General features: G+C 35.8%; 1 protein-coding gene across 2 annotated transcripts; it reads left to right on the top strand.

The window, feature by feature from the left end:
* The first annotated feature begins 2,358 nt into the window (after positions 1–2,358).
* LOC144663349 (neuropeptide FF receptor 2-like) lies at positions 2,359–15,425 on the top strand. 2 transcript variants are annotated; one of them, XM_078524254.1, is made up of 2 exons: positions 2,359–2,426; positions 12,604–15,425. In XM_078524254.1, the coding sequence occupies exon 2, from the start codon at positions 12,846–12,848 to the stop codon at positions 13,968–13,970; it is 1,125 nt and encodes a 374-aa protein (XP_078380380.1). In that variant the 5' UTR covers positions 2,359–2,426; positions 12,604–12,845; the 3' UTR covers positions 13,971–15,425. The 2 variants fall into 2 exon arrangements, with proteins under 2 accessions (XP_078380380.1, XP_078380379.1); XM_078524253.1 differs by lacking the exon at positions 2,359–2,426 and adding an exon at positions 6,531–6,650.
* The last annotated feature ends 204 nt before the right edge of the window (positions 15,426–15,629 follow it).

Genomic DNA, 15,629 nt, shown 5'->3' on the forward strand with positions numbered 1-15,629 from the left:
ATAACTATTGCTCCTAATTACTGCTGTTATATTGTCATCAGGTCCAAAGAAAACAATGACTCTTTTTTTTTTTTTTACTTAAAAACAAGACATAAGTTTGAAGGAGAAAATTTATAACACATAAGAAATTAAAGGTCTACAATAAAGCTGCAAGTTGTCTCAGAAATAAGTTTGGGAAAACAGTGTTACAGCAACTAATCATCGAGTGAGCTAAAACTGCACAAGAACAGGTTTTCTTTGACAAGTGTCTTCCTTGGCACCTGTTATTCAACTGAATAATTTGTTTTCCTTATGGGCATATATCCCATGTTGGAAGAGTTTTTTTTTTAGCCTGAGTCAAGCTAAAAAAAATGTTACCTTCAAAACGTTTTATTTTGGAGCTAAGATAGGAAGTCTTTGTGCCGGGAAGTGGAAGGTTATGGGAGCCAAACTTCATGTTTTCTTAACATTGTTCCTCGATTGTCGAGCCGCGCTGAGTCTACCAAATTAAAATTGTGGCAAATTCTGATATCTGAGACAAAAGATTATTACGAATTTTTGGAGTTATGGCGTCCTTTGAATAATAGGAGAAAACACCATACACCATACAAACCGGATAATCTTCGTAGAATAAAAAAAAAAATTTTTTTAAAATTTTTTTTCCCCCCTTTACTTTTGGTTTGTTTTTTTTTTTTTTTAATTTTTCCCTTTGGGGGGGGGGTCCAAAAATACAGGTTTGTGTACGCGAGTGGACTTGATGTTGATGAACCAAAGCAAATGGCACCTTGCCACTAACATGCGTGAGCGTTTTTCCTCAGATCAGACAAAAACTCTCATATCTTTAAAAACCTTAGTGCGTTCTGATAATTGTTCACTTATTTTCTCGGAGGACGTCTCAGAATTTTCGAATCGGTTTAATTAAAACTTGGTATCAATTTAAGGTCAATGGAGCCATGCACATCCTTTGAGAACAGTCTTTATTGAATATGCAAGTAAAATATTGAATTTATGTTTTTATCATACTTTATAGTGTGTTTATGTTCACTATTCACATATTTGAGAAATATATTTCTCTGTTGCCAAATCCTCCATGACGACGACGCAGCATTCTGACAACGTGGCTAAAAGGAAAAATGAGACTTCCTCCCTGGAAGAAAAAAGAAAAAAGCGTAAAATTACGCTTCAACAAAAAACGGTTCTTTACTTTGCGATAATTAAGTGTTTTTACTTTGTGTTCATCTTCTTTTTCTTGTGGTCCATACCCGAAGGGAACGAATTAGACCGACCGAAAATTATTTCTACCCTGCAACAAAAGCTGACCACCAGTCGGTATTGGCCGGGATAAAAATAGCTTCTACAATAATGAATAATAGGTCAAAATGAGGGGAATCTTTCCACAAGCCTATTCAGATGTACAGCCAGAAAGAACAAGCAGGATGCTTGCAACATATTATTCATTTTATTGTAAAGATAAGAGGCATAAAGTAATTTAAAAACACTGAGAAAATAGAAATTGTTTTGTCTCCTCCGAAGCACGTACGACAACCTGTGTGACAATTGAATGACATTTTTTTTTTGGAAATATATACAAGGATAAAAAAAAATGTAAAAATATTAGCCGTTCCGAGCAACTTTTTATTACTGATGACAACAAGTCGAAAACGTTAAGTTGTAATATTTTGCATTTTTTTTTGGCAAATACTATGCCAACATATAATTTTGGAAAATGCATGTTTAAGTTATTATACCTCACCTAAACGGCTATATTATGTTAAATACCTACATTTAACGTATATTTTCAGCTTGTTTTGTTTACAATGAATTAGTAACTTTCGTCTGTTAATTGACATGAAATGTGATAGAGCGCTAATATGTCTCTTTTTTTAAAAAAAAAAAAAAACGTTTCATTACAGTGATTAGCTGCAGTTAGAATGTTGGCTTATCCCTTTACAATCAACATTTGTCTGACATGAATCCACGGATTTATGTAAAAATAACAGTTAAAGAGGCAGATGTGTAAATAATGACATCATTTATTGGGCAAAAAAACATGCAATGTTCCCTTTAATATTTTATTTCTTCATTTTTTTTTTTCCTATTTGTTTTTTTTTTTTTTTCATTCAGCTAAATTTTAATAAAGAATTGTATCCAGTGGAAGGAAATTCTACTGGAAATATTTGACGTAAGTTATGTTTATTCCGAAAAGCCCAGGCTTTAATAAGGCGCAAATTTGTGAACTCTAAAGTAGGTATTATTTGAATTAGCATAATTGATGTGTGTATCGCTAACAACAGAACATGCGCAATCAAACTTTGTTAATGTGAAGCCCTTAAAGATAAGGTGGCAGGAAAATTCGATAAGCCACGAAATTTACCAAAAAAAAAATTGAAGAAGGAAGCTACAGGAACAGTTGTCAGTTTTCCTCCATAACGGTTAATACAGACAAGGTAAGACTGTTAAGTTTGAGTAACGTATGTGTGATATTGGTTACCGATGTGATATTAGTTGCCACGCCATGAAGAGTTCAATTTGCAGCTAAACTAACATGGACTCTGTTAATTCTATAATTTGCCTAAACTGCAAATGCATGCTAAAACTTAGTATCAAAGGATTAAGCATTAATAAACTTCAAAATGAAAGATAGAAGGTGGTTTCGGAGTAATCCTTCATAGTAGTCGTCTGTGAGGAATTCAGCGCTTTACTGGAAAGACATTCTAAAGCGTTCTAAGAAAGCAGCCTTCTTGAATGTTCCTTTTTCAAGTGGCATTTAAATATAAATTTCTTATCGAAGTTGAGTCGCTGTGAAAAACAGCGGGATCAAAGGTTTAAAATGTATACCTTTGAGATGTAAAAGAAAATAGATAAGTAAAATTTATTTTACATGAAATAAAAAGGGTTCACATTTTTCCAAGCAGGATTAATATCCGGGAAACCAAGAGTATATTTACCTACGTATCTGAATGGAAGCCATTTTAAACATGCAGTTTGGCCAATATTATGATGAACGAAATTGAAAACCTGCAAACTGTATTATAAATAATAACAATATCACAAAGAAAATCGAGCAAGTCGTATGCAAATATAATTATACTGGTAATTACTGCTGTTATATATTGTGATTAGGTCCAAAGAAAACCTTTTTTTGACCTTTTTTTTTTTAAAAAAAAAATGAACAAGACAGAAAGAAGAAAATTTATAACACATGAAAAGGTCTACGATGAAGCTGCAAGTTGTCTCAGAAAAAAAAAGTTTGCAAAAAACTGTGTTATAGCAACTAATCATCGTGTGAGCTTAAATTGCACAGGAACAAGTTTTCTGTGACAAGCGTCTTCCTTGGCACCTGTTATTTAACTGAATAATTTGTTTTCCTTATATATCCAATGTTGGCATATATATAAGAGTTTTTTTTTAGCCTGATTCAAGATAAAAAAATGTTACCTTCAAAACGTTTCATTTTGGAGCTAAGGTAGTTTTTTGCCAGGAAGAGGAAGGTTTTTGAAGCCAAATTTGTCGGTTTCTTAGCAGTTTTCCTTTTCGAGCCACCCCGCGTCTACGAAATTAAAATTTTGACAAATTCTGACATCTGAGACAAAAGTTCATATCTAAAATGACGGATTTTTGGAGTTATGACTTCCTTTAAATTAAAAAAAAAAATGCTACGGCACCATACAAACCGGATAATCATTGCAGAGTAAGACCAAGAAGTCGGTTAAAACGTTTTGTACAGAACTAGAGGTAAGGTTGGTGTTTACCCCGTTTAAAATGAATACTTTGTTTAGGGTCAAGGATCTCAGTCCTACAGGTTTGTGGATGCGAGTGGACAAAAGGTTTTCCTTGGCCATAGCTTCGGTTTTGTTGGTGCCGAATGCAATGCAACAGACACTTAGCCTTGTCACTCGCACTCGTGAGCGTTTTTCCTCAGACAAACACTCTCATATATTTAATAACCTCAGGGGGTTCTGAAAACTGTTTCCTTCTTTCGGCTCAGGGAAACATTTCAGGAAAATCGACTAGATTTTAATCGTAGTATTACTTAATATTAATAAAGCCATGCATATACAAGTGAAACAGTATCATTGAATATCTTTGTAACATCTACTAGGTACTGTTTCTGTCCACTATTTACATATCTGGTTTTTGTTCCACCGTTCGCCCCTATTTTTTTCTAAGCGTCAATCATTAATTATTCAAGTTTTCATCACACCTATTTTTTATACATTTATACTCACCAATGTAGCAATTGACGATAGATGATGTTTCATCAGGAACATGTCTTGTAATGGAAAATGTATTTTAAAAGCATCGCGTGGCTTGAAAACTCAATTATCATCCTATCGTGACTGCATCGCATGGTGCAAACTGGATAAAAGCTAATTCTTTAAATAAGGGAGATTTCGACATTGATACCAGGAAGATGAACGGCCTAACCATAAAAATATTCACCCGGTACCCAGTGACGTTCGGTTAGCCTGGTAATATTTTATCTCTAATTATAACCATTTAAACCTATAAAGATGCATTTGAGAGCCCTAAAGTAACAGTGACCCTTTATTGTCTCTTATGAAATCTCGAATATGTTCACTGCTTGTCTTCACCTTTCTTTTAAATTTTCGACCCTTTACTTAACGTTTCCCATACCGTACCCCTACAGCTTTTTTCTTAGCCTCCTCGCACAACATTTTCTTTTTTTTTTTTTTTTTTTAATTTGGAGATGGGAAAGATGTCCGAGAGGAGGAGGTTCAACTTGGGTAGGGAAGGTACCTATTCAGCTAGTCTTAATATCATTCCCAGAATGTGCAACAGTGTTTTAAAATAATATTGTATTATTTCCTGAAAAGGCTCACAGACATCACAGATATCGGTCCCTGATCAGATTGCAGGGAGCAAAGAGAGAATTATGTTAGATATGATAAGCTTGGTATGATAATCCCTTTGGGCAAAGTTGAAAATTAATTACGATAGAGTTTGACGTAGCTGCTTGACGAGTGGTTGCATTCCAGTACACTTCACTTGATGGCACTTAGGGATTCCGTTGATAGCTATAAATTAAAAGCCTGAAAGATATAGAACAATGCTTCGGACTACCTTTAATTGTAGACTCGCCAGTAGTCGACGCTTGACACTTGTTCGGGTTACAAATATCTACGAACGAATGTCTCAATAGAACGAAGCGAGTGGGCGTCCTAAAAACACAACGTATGGGAATAATTTAACGTTGGCAATAGGCTAGTACCCTTATAAAGTCTACGTTAAGCGTAACAACGCGCTCTAAGCGCAAAATCACGGTGAATCTAGAACTGATATAAAATATATCTTATTAAGAACCTGCCCGGTAAAGCAATCATGAATCGAGTGACAGAACGAGTCTTCGTGAAAAAAAATGGCGACCTATACTGGCTTTGACAGGTTCCCATACATGGGCTTCTGGCGCAGAAAAAATATCTCGTGTCGGAAATAATTAATTCAGCCTGTTAATGTTGTCATATGCTGCAGTGGGTGATATCTAAATCCCAGCACGACAGTGAAATAATGTGCTGTATGTATCGTGTCAAGATCAGAAAGGAACGAGGATGAAGTACTCTTCATTTTGCGCGTACTGAATGTCTGAAACCCTAAACCCCTTTATTTAGGACCCAGATTTATATTTATAGGAAGCAGTACTTTGCCATGTTTTGTGAGTTCTGTTGTCTTTCATTGTATATTACTCTTAATCTATTGTTGTTTTTCATTTATATATGGCCAAAACAAATAGGCTATCTTGATTGTTTTGTTATTGTTGTACTCAAACGGTTTCTATTTTTGGAAGCAATAAAAAAAAATTCGATTTTTATGCTATCCTTACTAATTAACTAGATATTATCAGAAAGAAAAAAAACATCCTATATCCGCCGTTTGGAGTTGAATCAAAACAACTCCAAAACATTATAATGTTGATTTCATCGTTTGAAACCGCCTCCCATCAGTCATAGTGGACTCGAGTCGAGATTGAGACTGTAAATTTTTTAAAAAGCAAGGCTCTATAGGCACAATAGGAAACCGTAATATATAGGCCAGCAAATTGACTTCGAATTTCTTTGCTTATCAAGTAGTGTTAGCGCAGAAAAATTGAGACACAACATATCCAAAATTATTTTCCAATGACAACACACACAGCTACGACTTGTTGATTAGGCAAACAGATTAGGTAACCTCGTCAGCAAAAACAACAAAAATTAAATACGCACACAGGGTTTTCATTTAATGTATTTATAGACACTTACTTCTCATTAAAAACCAATTTTTTTTTTTTCTCATGAAGCATTACATAACCAGTACTTTGTTTATTCCAAAATGATCGTGGGGACACTCCAAATTATTATTGGTGAACAATACTTTATGATCTGCATTCCTGAAAAATTAACGCGCAAACCATTTCGTCATGCATGTTTTCAAAAGTCTTGTTTTCCTCTTTCACGGATCTCGTATATAATGGACGTGCATGTAAATGGGGTATCATATGGCATGCGTTTTAAAAACTTTCAACGCTGGTCGAAAGTTCAACTATTTCAGTCACGTAAAAACATAAAGCATTTTAGACGCCCAAGTGAATGCCACGGTACTTAAATCAAACACATCACCTTCTTTTATCCATACAACGAGTCTACGAACCTGCCAAGGCAATTTTCATCCCGGTAAGTTGCTTAAATGTCTCTTTATCTTAGAAGTTTGACTTTTTCGAACGACTTATCTGGTTTGATTAACATAACAGCTTGGTATTTGCAATCAGATGAGTTCAAAGGGCTTTTCAATTGTCTTTCACTGAGATATATTTATTAAATCCGTGTTAAAAGGCTCGATTTCTGTTGAAATCCAGTGTTTCAAATACGAACATTTTGCTGAGGAACTCAGCTGGAGCTACAAAACAAGTTCGTAACAAATGAAACAAAATAATTGTTTGTCGATAGCTGGTGACTTTCGATGACAATATACATTTGAATTATGAACAGTGTTATAAAATGGGGAAAAAATGTATCACAGTATTTTCAACCAAGCACTGCTTTCTTTGTAAAGCAAATGGGATACATCGGCGTGTTTCATCGGCAAAAAGGAGCACTTTTGATAGCATACATGTAAATGCATTCGGCGAGTTGAGAGCTTAGACTTACACAACAAAGCTAGAAGACTGCAGTATAAATGTTAACTGTGATTTTTGAAAGCCTTTCTAAAGTTGCATCTGAAAATGGAGAATAGGGAATTTAACAAGTGCATACTTTGAGCACTAAAAACGTAGACATGCTTCCATTCCATTGCAATTAAGGGCCTTGCTACTCAGTACTGTATATCCAGCCTTTGTTCTCCATTTCTTTCATGGTGTCAAATTCAAGTGGTTTTAATTATGGCCCCCGCTAAGATCTCCTGACATATTTATTGTTTCGAAGTACATTGGAACGGAAAAGAACAGTAGCTTTGTAATTTATTGCAACTGAAAGCACTGATAATGCGGATTTGAATATAGGCAAACAATTTGGACAAATATAGCATGTTTTTAATATTCTGGGACCCCATCAATTGGGCATTATTTATCTCACCATACGTAGCTTGAGGCATTAATTAGCTGTCCGATGAGATAAACATTTAATTTTATTACTTAGAGAAACTATGTGCAATATGCTTTTGAAGCCACGCAGGATCGTCAACGATTTCTTTATAGTCCGTTTTTTTGTTTTGTTCGGCTGCTGAGTTCACTACTACTCCAGCCGCCAATAAAAGCGATTCTGGAAGTTGCACTGTAATAGAGTTCAAATCATACTGATAGTTGTGTGTCCTGAGACAATCGATTTTAAAATCATTGACTTCAAACTCAGAAAATCCGATATCACTGTATTTCACCAGCTGCCACAACATGTTTTTTCTTTTTCTTATCTTTTTTTCAATGGAGATGAAAGAAGTTATTCTTCTTTGGCTTTTGACTCTTTTTCGAGCGAGCTCGATCAAATACCGGTTATTACTCATAATTTCCTTAACATTTAATGATAAATTCTTCAAACGCCTTTGTACAAATTAAGTACATATTTTCTATAAACAGCGAACATAATATCAAAGGTAGTCAATCTCCGAAATATCTAAATGTTATTTACTTAACCCTATTCAGACCGGGCTTTTTTCGACCTTCTCAGACCGGGGTGGGGGGGGGGGGGCTTCGGAAGTCCCCCCTATGTAACTTCCAGAATATTAAAGCAATCACCATGAAACTTATAGGATGTATTGTCCGTCCGAAACTCTTCCTTTTGGTATACGTCACGTGGGATGGTGACGTCACATCACGCGACAATTACATCATGATGTCAAAACAGCCGCCATCTTGGATCCGCCATCTTGGATTTCAAAATTTTTCCAAAATGCCAGAAAACCACCAAAAATCACTTCAAAGTACTCAAAATGAATAAAAATGTGCTTTAAACCCGTAAAAATGTAAAAATAATTCCATTTAAGTTGATTTTTATTAACAGAAACACGCAAAATTACAAGTTTGGAAAAACATGCCTGTCAAAATGCCGTTGCCATGGTGATATCAAGTTCCTGGCACATCATCCAACCCTACCAAATTGTGGCCAGATAAATTTTAGGAAAACTCAGAAAGTTTGGCAGCGTTGGTATAAATCTTAAAAAAGTTATAAAAGTTCAAAGTCAGCGCGGGCCTCAAAAGCCCCCCCCCCCCCCCCCGGTCTGAATAGGGTTAAGTATTCTTTTTGTTGGTCAGGATAACAGACCTCGTATAGACCAACGCACCAACAAACAAAAGCTAAAGATACATTCTAGATTTCACTAAAGAATATACAGATATGAAGAAAAAAAAAGATTATCGTAGACAAGTTACTTGTTCAATAGAACAGAGAGTAGCCAATATAATTTGGCTCGAATGTTTTCTAAAGAACGACTGCTAGTAGCCAAGACTCCATGTATGAAAATATTTTCCTTCCGAATCACCAAAAACGAAGAAAATATAGGGTTCCTAAATTACAGCTTCCGTTTAAAAATATGATATTTTTTATTAAACAATGTAATAATAACATCATGACTAGTGCAGTGTTTATTTTTACTCAAGTTGTTCTGAATTCGCAATTTGTTGTGTTTTAAACAAATTATTAGCCTGCTTGAAAACTGGCTGCTAAACAGAAAAGGGCCTGTTTCACGGCTAAGTTTATTGAGTTTGTTATTGAGTTTTACCAAATACTCACTATGAATCTTAACATTAGCAAAGAAATTGTATTATGTATCGAAATGACAAAATCATAGCTTCATTATAAACAAATCTGCGGTCATTACAAAGAAACGAGAAAACTTTGAAGCATGTTCAGCCTAACAGTTTTTCAAAAACCCATATCGCAATACGTTTTAATCTTCCTTAATTTTTATCCATCGGTACCTTCGTTTGTCTCTGCTGTGCCGGTTACTGATATATTCCTTTACTTTTTTAACTGGTTATTTGTATATATTTCTCAACTTAGTGACCATTGTTTGCGTTTTAATTTGGCTAAAAACCGTGGCATAGTTTCTTTAACACGATCCAGCCATGCAAGTGAACCTTCTTGCTAACCAAGCAATAATTCTCATTTTTGTCATTGAAGTGGCTCCACATGCGGTAGATGCATGCCTTAAACTGGAAAAGAGGACTTATTTAAACTTAAAGTGAGTCATTTTTTTTCTTTTCAATATTCCACGTCATTGGCACCGGAACAGTCGCTCAGCGTAGATTGCGGCATGATTCTAAATCTCTCAAAGTTAAACACCCACTGTCACGTAATTTGACAGACATGTATCCGATACTATCATCAAAGAGAATACCTTGCAATTGATTGGTTTTAAAATGAATGCCGCAGTTCGTAGCCTGCATACCAGATTTTGAGTTCGTGAACGACAATAAACAAATATCTGTCCCGTATTTATTTTTTTAGCTTGCTGTAAAAGCAAGATCTCTGTTTTAATAAGTCTTTTATAATCTTACTGTAGAAAATAATTGCAGCTATAATTTTGATCACAATGATATTGGCTTTATCTTGTTTATTTTTTATCTAAAAAACTAACTGTAATTTAGTTGATATGAGTATTTTTCATACTTAAGAGACTTACGAAGGATATGCGCTGCGGGAGTGTTTTTTAATATTAGAGTTTCAATTTCTTTACCGTGAGAACATTTTATACTGTGAAGAATTCCTAGACGGTTGTCTCAGCGTAATTCATAGAGGGCAAAATTTTCTACTTCAAGAGGGTCATCAGAGTGTATGGTAAAATACTATATTGTCCTATTGAACATTTCAGTGCTTGCCTAAGATTACATTTTGTACATTTTTCTGTGAATTAGCTTCTCAGATAATACTTTCCGGTTTTCTTACACCCTTTTTTTAATTTAAAGCGACCACATACGTTAACATTTATAACACGTATGCAGATGGGTTACAATTTAAGTTGTCGACAGTTGTACATGTATGGTAACAGCACTATCAATTATTGCACAAGGTTGAGCTTCACACGATAAAATATTGGTATTATCAACCGATACCGAAGGTTTTAGCTGACAACATTAAACGATATTCTTGATATATAATTTCATCACTGCAGGAACAAAATCCAGCAATACTATGTAAAAAACTCAAATTCATAGTGTAGAAAATCGCCCTTATAAGTATCGAAATTAATTAAAACAAAATCATCTTGTTGTGGACATAGTTTAAGTTTTGCAACTTGCTAACGAGAAAAACCAACGGCGACAGTTGCCATCGTCAGCTTTTTAATGTAAATCGCTTAGAATATCACTTTATTTTTAAGAAAACAACCTTGACACTAGATTCCCAAATAGAAATACCGTAATTGGTGGCATGTGTCAGTCTACGCATCAAAATGGCCAAGCCTCCGTAACTTCAAGACAGTGCACGTGCATAGTGTGTTTTTTGTCAGAGTATAAATAGGAAGCTTTGGCGAATAGTCGGCAATACAAGGAAAGTGTTCTGAGTATCCTGGATGTAGTGTCGCACACACGACATCTGGCACCTCCGACCCCATTGAAAATTACTTCGCTTCTTTACCAAGGCCGATCAAACACAATGAAGGGGAATGCTAATTGGCTCCTAAATCGTCCAGTGAATTTATTGTATTAAAAATAGGTCAGCTTGTTTTGAGTGCAATTTTAACATCAAAACACAAAAAAAACATACAATAGCACATCTCACTCTCATTATATCTATTGTTAGGAGAAGCATTTGACAACAAATCATCAAATGAAAGAAATGAAATTCTACTTTCTTTCAAGAGGTTTAAGATGAGATTGTATACAAAGACGACTCTTCCTTTCTTATACAAAAAGGAGGATGTTAAAGACAATCTATAAAAATACCTTTGTCATTTTTTTCTCTAGTTGTAAATGAACTTGTACGCATGCAGAATAACCCTCGGTATTTTATAAGCAAACCTGTGGCAAAGATTTCACGCCATTTGATTGAGGGTGGTAACGGGTTTGGTTACCAATTTCTTATGATTTTATAAGTTCTGTGCGTATCACATTAACTGTGATTCCTGTCATGACCAAAAATTTCCGCCTGTTGAGAAAAGAGATGTACTTGGCAGGGCAAGAGAAGCGAATCCAATGAAACATTAATTTTTGTCCATCTAAATGGATCTGAAGTTAAGCTCGAAACTATTTATTACTGTAAAAGTACTTGTTCCGGAATGTTTTCAGGTCTGATCGAAAAAGACGAATTTCTGTATTAAGTCAGATACCTATTTAGGTTTCAAAGGTTAAATGGTTCCAAAATCCAGCTTGTATCGGTTTCAGTTAATTTCGCAGACCGTTTACTTTGTTTTGATCAAGCATGCAATTAAGTCCTCTTTTAATGTCATGTTATGGCTTTTGGCGGGAAAATAGTTCTGTCATTGTATACATACATATAAAACATCCATTTCAAATTTATAAATTTATATATTCACAGAAGCTCTCTGCTAATATCAGTTTCGCTGCGTCCATTAACAAAAACCTGTTAACAGCTGTTATTTGTTGACAATTAGTTTAAAAATTGTGTCGAAAACAGCATTTGAACATATATTTTCATTTTTTTTTTTAAATAATAATTTCGTTCTTTGACATGTTAGTAATAACACCTGTTTTGAACATTGTTTGAGAAAAGTCATCTTGTTTACATATGTTTCCCGACATTCGTCTGTTTGACAGTTTATATTAATTATTTTAATTATCTTGACCTTCGTGCGTGAATTAAAAATTCATTTTCTAAAATCATTAACACACATAGCGAAGTTATAATTATTTTTATGTGAGCAATTATTTCTCAGCGGTGTGCTAGAAATATATAGCCGGGAATGCCAAAATTTATCAATTACTTTTTGTTACACACGCTGGTTCCCTTGCATAAACAAAATTTTCCCCTTTGTCTGCATCTTAATAGTTATATATATTTACGTAAGTTGTTTGTTTTTTTTCTTTTCGAATGTATATTAATAATTTATACATTATTTTGTTTTTGGAATAAAATAGAGAAAACCGAGCATCAGACAACGAACGTGCAAAACTGCGTGTATTCCTAGTGATAAATAATCTGATTATTTCCTTTTTTTGCTTTCTCCTAAAACTTACAGGTGCAAAATAACCTTGGTCAGCTCAACGTAGTAACAACTTTTTACTGCTGAAATTTTGAGAATTTTTAAAGACTGTGGACTTCAGTGCGTCGCTTGAAAGACATTTGGTTGTGGCAATCGTAAAAAAACGCTCTTGGGAAAAAGAGGAGGGATCGGAGATTATCCATCTGGCATTTTGACCACATAGCTTCTCACAGGCTTCTGTTGAAGTTAAGTTAATTTTTTTTTAAGCCCTCGTCGATATGGAAGTTAACATTAACTTATCCATGATCAACAGTAGCGCATATACCAGGCCAGTTAACGAAGTCAACGCATCGGTAGCGACTTCTGGCGAAACTCCCGCCTTCAAAGCCATCAAGCTGTCGTTATACGCTGTAATCTTCCTCATTAGTGTCATCGGCAACTCTCTGGTCTGCGTGGTGGTCGCAAGACGTCGGAGAATGCGAACTGTCACGAACTTTTTCGTGTTGAACCTCGCGGCGTCGGATCTTGCCATCACTTGCATCTGTATCCCGTTCGACATTCCCGTGCAAGAAAATAACTACAAATGGCCCTACGGAGAATTCTTGTGCAAGCTTTTGTACCCGCTTCAGACCGTGGCAATGTTTGCTTCTATTTTCACCCTGACTGCCGTTAGCCTCAATAGATTCTGGGCGATTGTCTACCCACTGAGAAAGCAGATGACAAAAATGCACGCCATAATTGTTATTGTGATCATCTGGGTCATATCTTTTCTACTAACTGTGCCTTATGTGATGGTGTTAAGGCTGGATAAGACAACGATGGAATGCGGCGAGTACTGGCCTGGAACTGACTACAGAAAAGCCTACACCGCATCGCTTTTTGCTTTGCAATACGTTTTGCCTTTGTCAATAATTACACTGGCGTATCTGAAAATCGGTCTGGAACTGAGGACTTGTGCAAGCGTGAAAAATGGTTTAGCAGTAAATGCCGTCTTACACAATACACACCGAAACGAGGCCCGCAAAGTTGTGCGCATGCTCATTGTCGTCACCCTCCTCTTTGCAATTTGTGTTCTACCGAATAACGTCATGTGGCTTTGGCTGGACTTCGGCAATGGGGATAGCTACCCACACTTCTGGGATATGATTGCGTTTACTAACATCATTTTGTTTGCAAACAGTGCGGCTAATCCCATGGCCTACACCATCTGCCACGAGAACTTCAGGGAGGAATTCAAACTGTATTTCACCTGCGATCCAAAAATTTTCCAAAGCATGGCGGAAACTACGATAACGTACACGAGGACCCGCTTGCGCAGTCTGACCGGAAATGACAGAAAGATCAGCCAGGCTGTTGAATATGGGGAGATTTTAGTGGTCGATGCCAAAGAAACTGTTATTTGATAGGTACTGTTGCAAACGCACTATGTGTAAATATCAAAAATTATAAAATAGCTTACAAATCTTAGAGCCACATTTTTAGAACGCGTGCAAATGATGTTGCGGTCATGAGTATTATATTTTTTGGTGTTACTGTAATGCTTATCTGTACAGGCCCGCAAATGATCCCGACCCGCAAATGATCCCGGGACTGCAAATGATCCCCAAATTGGACCACAAATGATCCCGGGACCGCAAATGATCCCCAAATTGGACCGCAAATGATCCCAAAATTGAACCGCAACTGATCCTCGTACCGGAAACAGTCGCCTAACCGTCAAAGTTGGATATGCGTGGACTAAAGAATTTGGACAGGGGATTTAAATTTATTTAATCCATTTCTTTATTAATAATACAACAATTAGAAAAACAATTAACGCGAGAGAATGTACCGTATTTGAACGATTTACTAAAGAAAATTCAAAACCACAACTGTATCAATATAGCTGATAAATATGCTCCGATTAGTAACCTAAAACGTGACATAAAGTTTAACAATCCAACCAACAGAAATATGAACTCTCTCCAATCAAGGGATGATTTATTTGCGGCGAAATGCTTTAAGGTGATAGCCATTCACACGCAGTCACGCAGCGTTCATAGCGACATTATAAATGTCTAGACGTAAAGTCTGGAAGAAAGTTGAGTTTTGTTGCTGATTTCTATCATATCGATCTCCGACTCTTGTTATCGAGCTACGCTCTTTCGAAATCTGTGGTTATTTTTTTCTTTGAATGTCTTCATCAAGTCACTGAAATAAATTCTGACACAGGCAATTAAAAATTCTCTTAAAAACTGACTTCATTTTTGCGTAGCTTTCAGTACGGATTAATTGACAGTAAGAAATTTGCACGTGCAAAAGTTGACAGCTCTATGCGTGCGGTATGCAAATAAATTTACCCAGAGACGCTGTAACCGTTTACTGTATTTCATGTTATATTTGCAAGAACGAATTGTGAAGGAAAATGTGTTTTCAAATAACGGTTTCAAAATCTGTCATAAACTCCAAAATTCGCACGTAGAAATTTTGTGCGCTTCCAAGGAAAAGGAGGCTCGTGTCTACCAAGTACAGGAAGTGGCTAATTAGACAGCAGAGGCGTCTTCGAAGATTCATGTTTATTTTTTAGATGCGTTTTCTAAATGAAAAACTTAGATAGTCACATGTTAATTTTGTTATTTCGCGCGTTATTTTCACCGCTTTTAATCGTTGCGTTTTATTATGCCTGAGGCACTTGGTCTTTTATAAAAATACATCCATAGACGATTCATAAAGTTCACGCCATTCCAAGTATTCTGTTGTATCATTTACACAAATCATTTCCGGTACTGGGATCATTTGCGGTCCAATTTGGGATCATTTGCGGTCCCGGGATCATTTGCGGGCCGGGATCATTTGCGGGCCTGTACATATCTCAATTAACTAGCTTGAATTTTAGCAAAGACTAATAAAGGCTATTTGATATGCCTGTGTTTAATATATTTTCTCTGACTCAACCTGCTAGGATCAAGGAATGCAGTACCGTATTTTTCACGAATAAGCGCCGGGTTTCCAAGGAAGAGTGGTAAATAACCCCCGTCAAGCATTTATTATAATGTATAAAATCCGTTGTTTTATAAACTCCA

Source organism: Oculina patagonica, chromosome 8 (genome assembly GCF_052425735.1).
Source record: "Oculina patagonica isolate OP01 chromosome 8, crgOcupat, whole genome shotgun sequence".
NCBI lineage: Eukaryota > Metazoa > Cnidaria > Anthozoa > Scleractinia > Oculinidae > Oculina > Oculina patagonica.

What these genes read in the sequence shown, in the direction of transcription:
- LOC144663349 (XM_078524254.1), top strand. Translation starts at nt 12,846, where the DNA reads ATGGAAGTTAACATTAACTTATCCATGATCAACAGTAGCGCATATACC.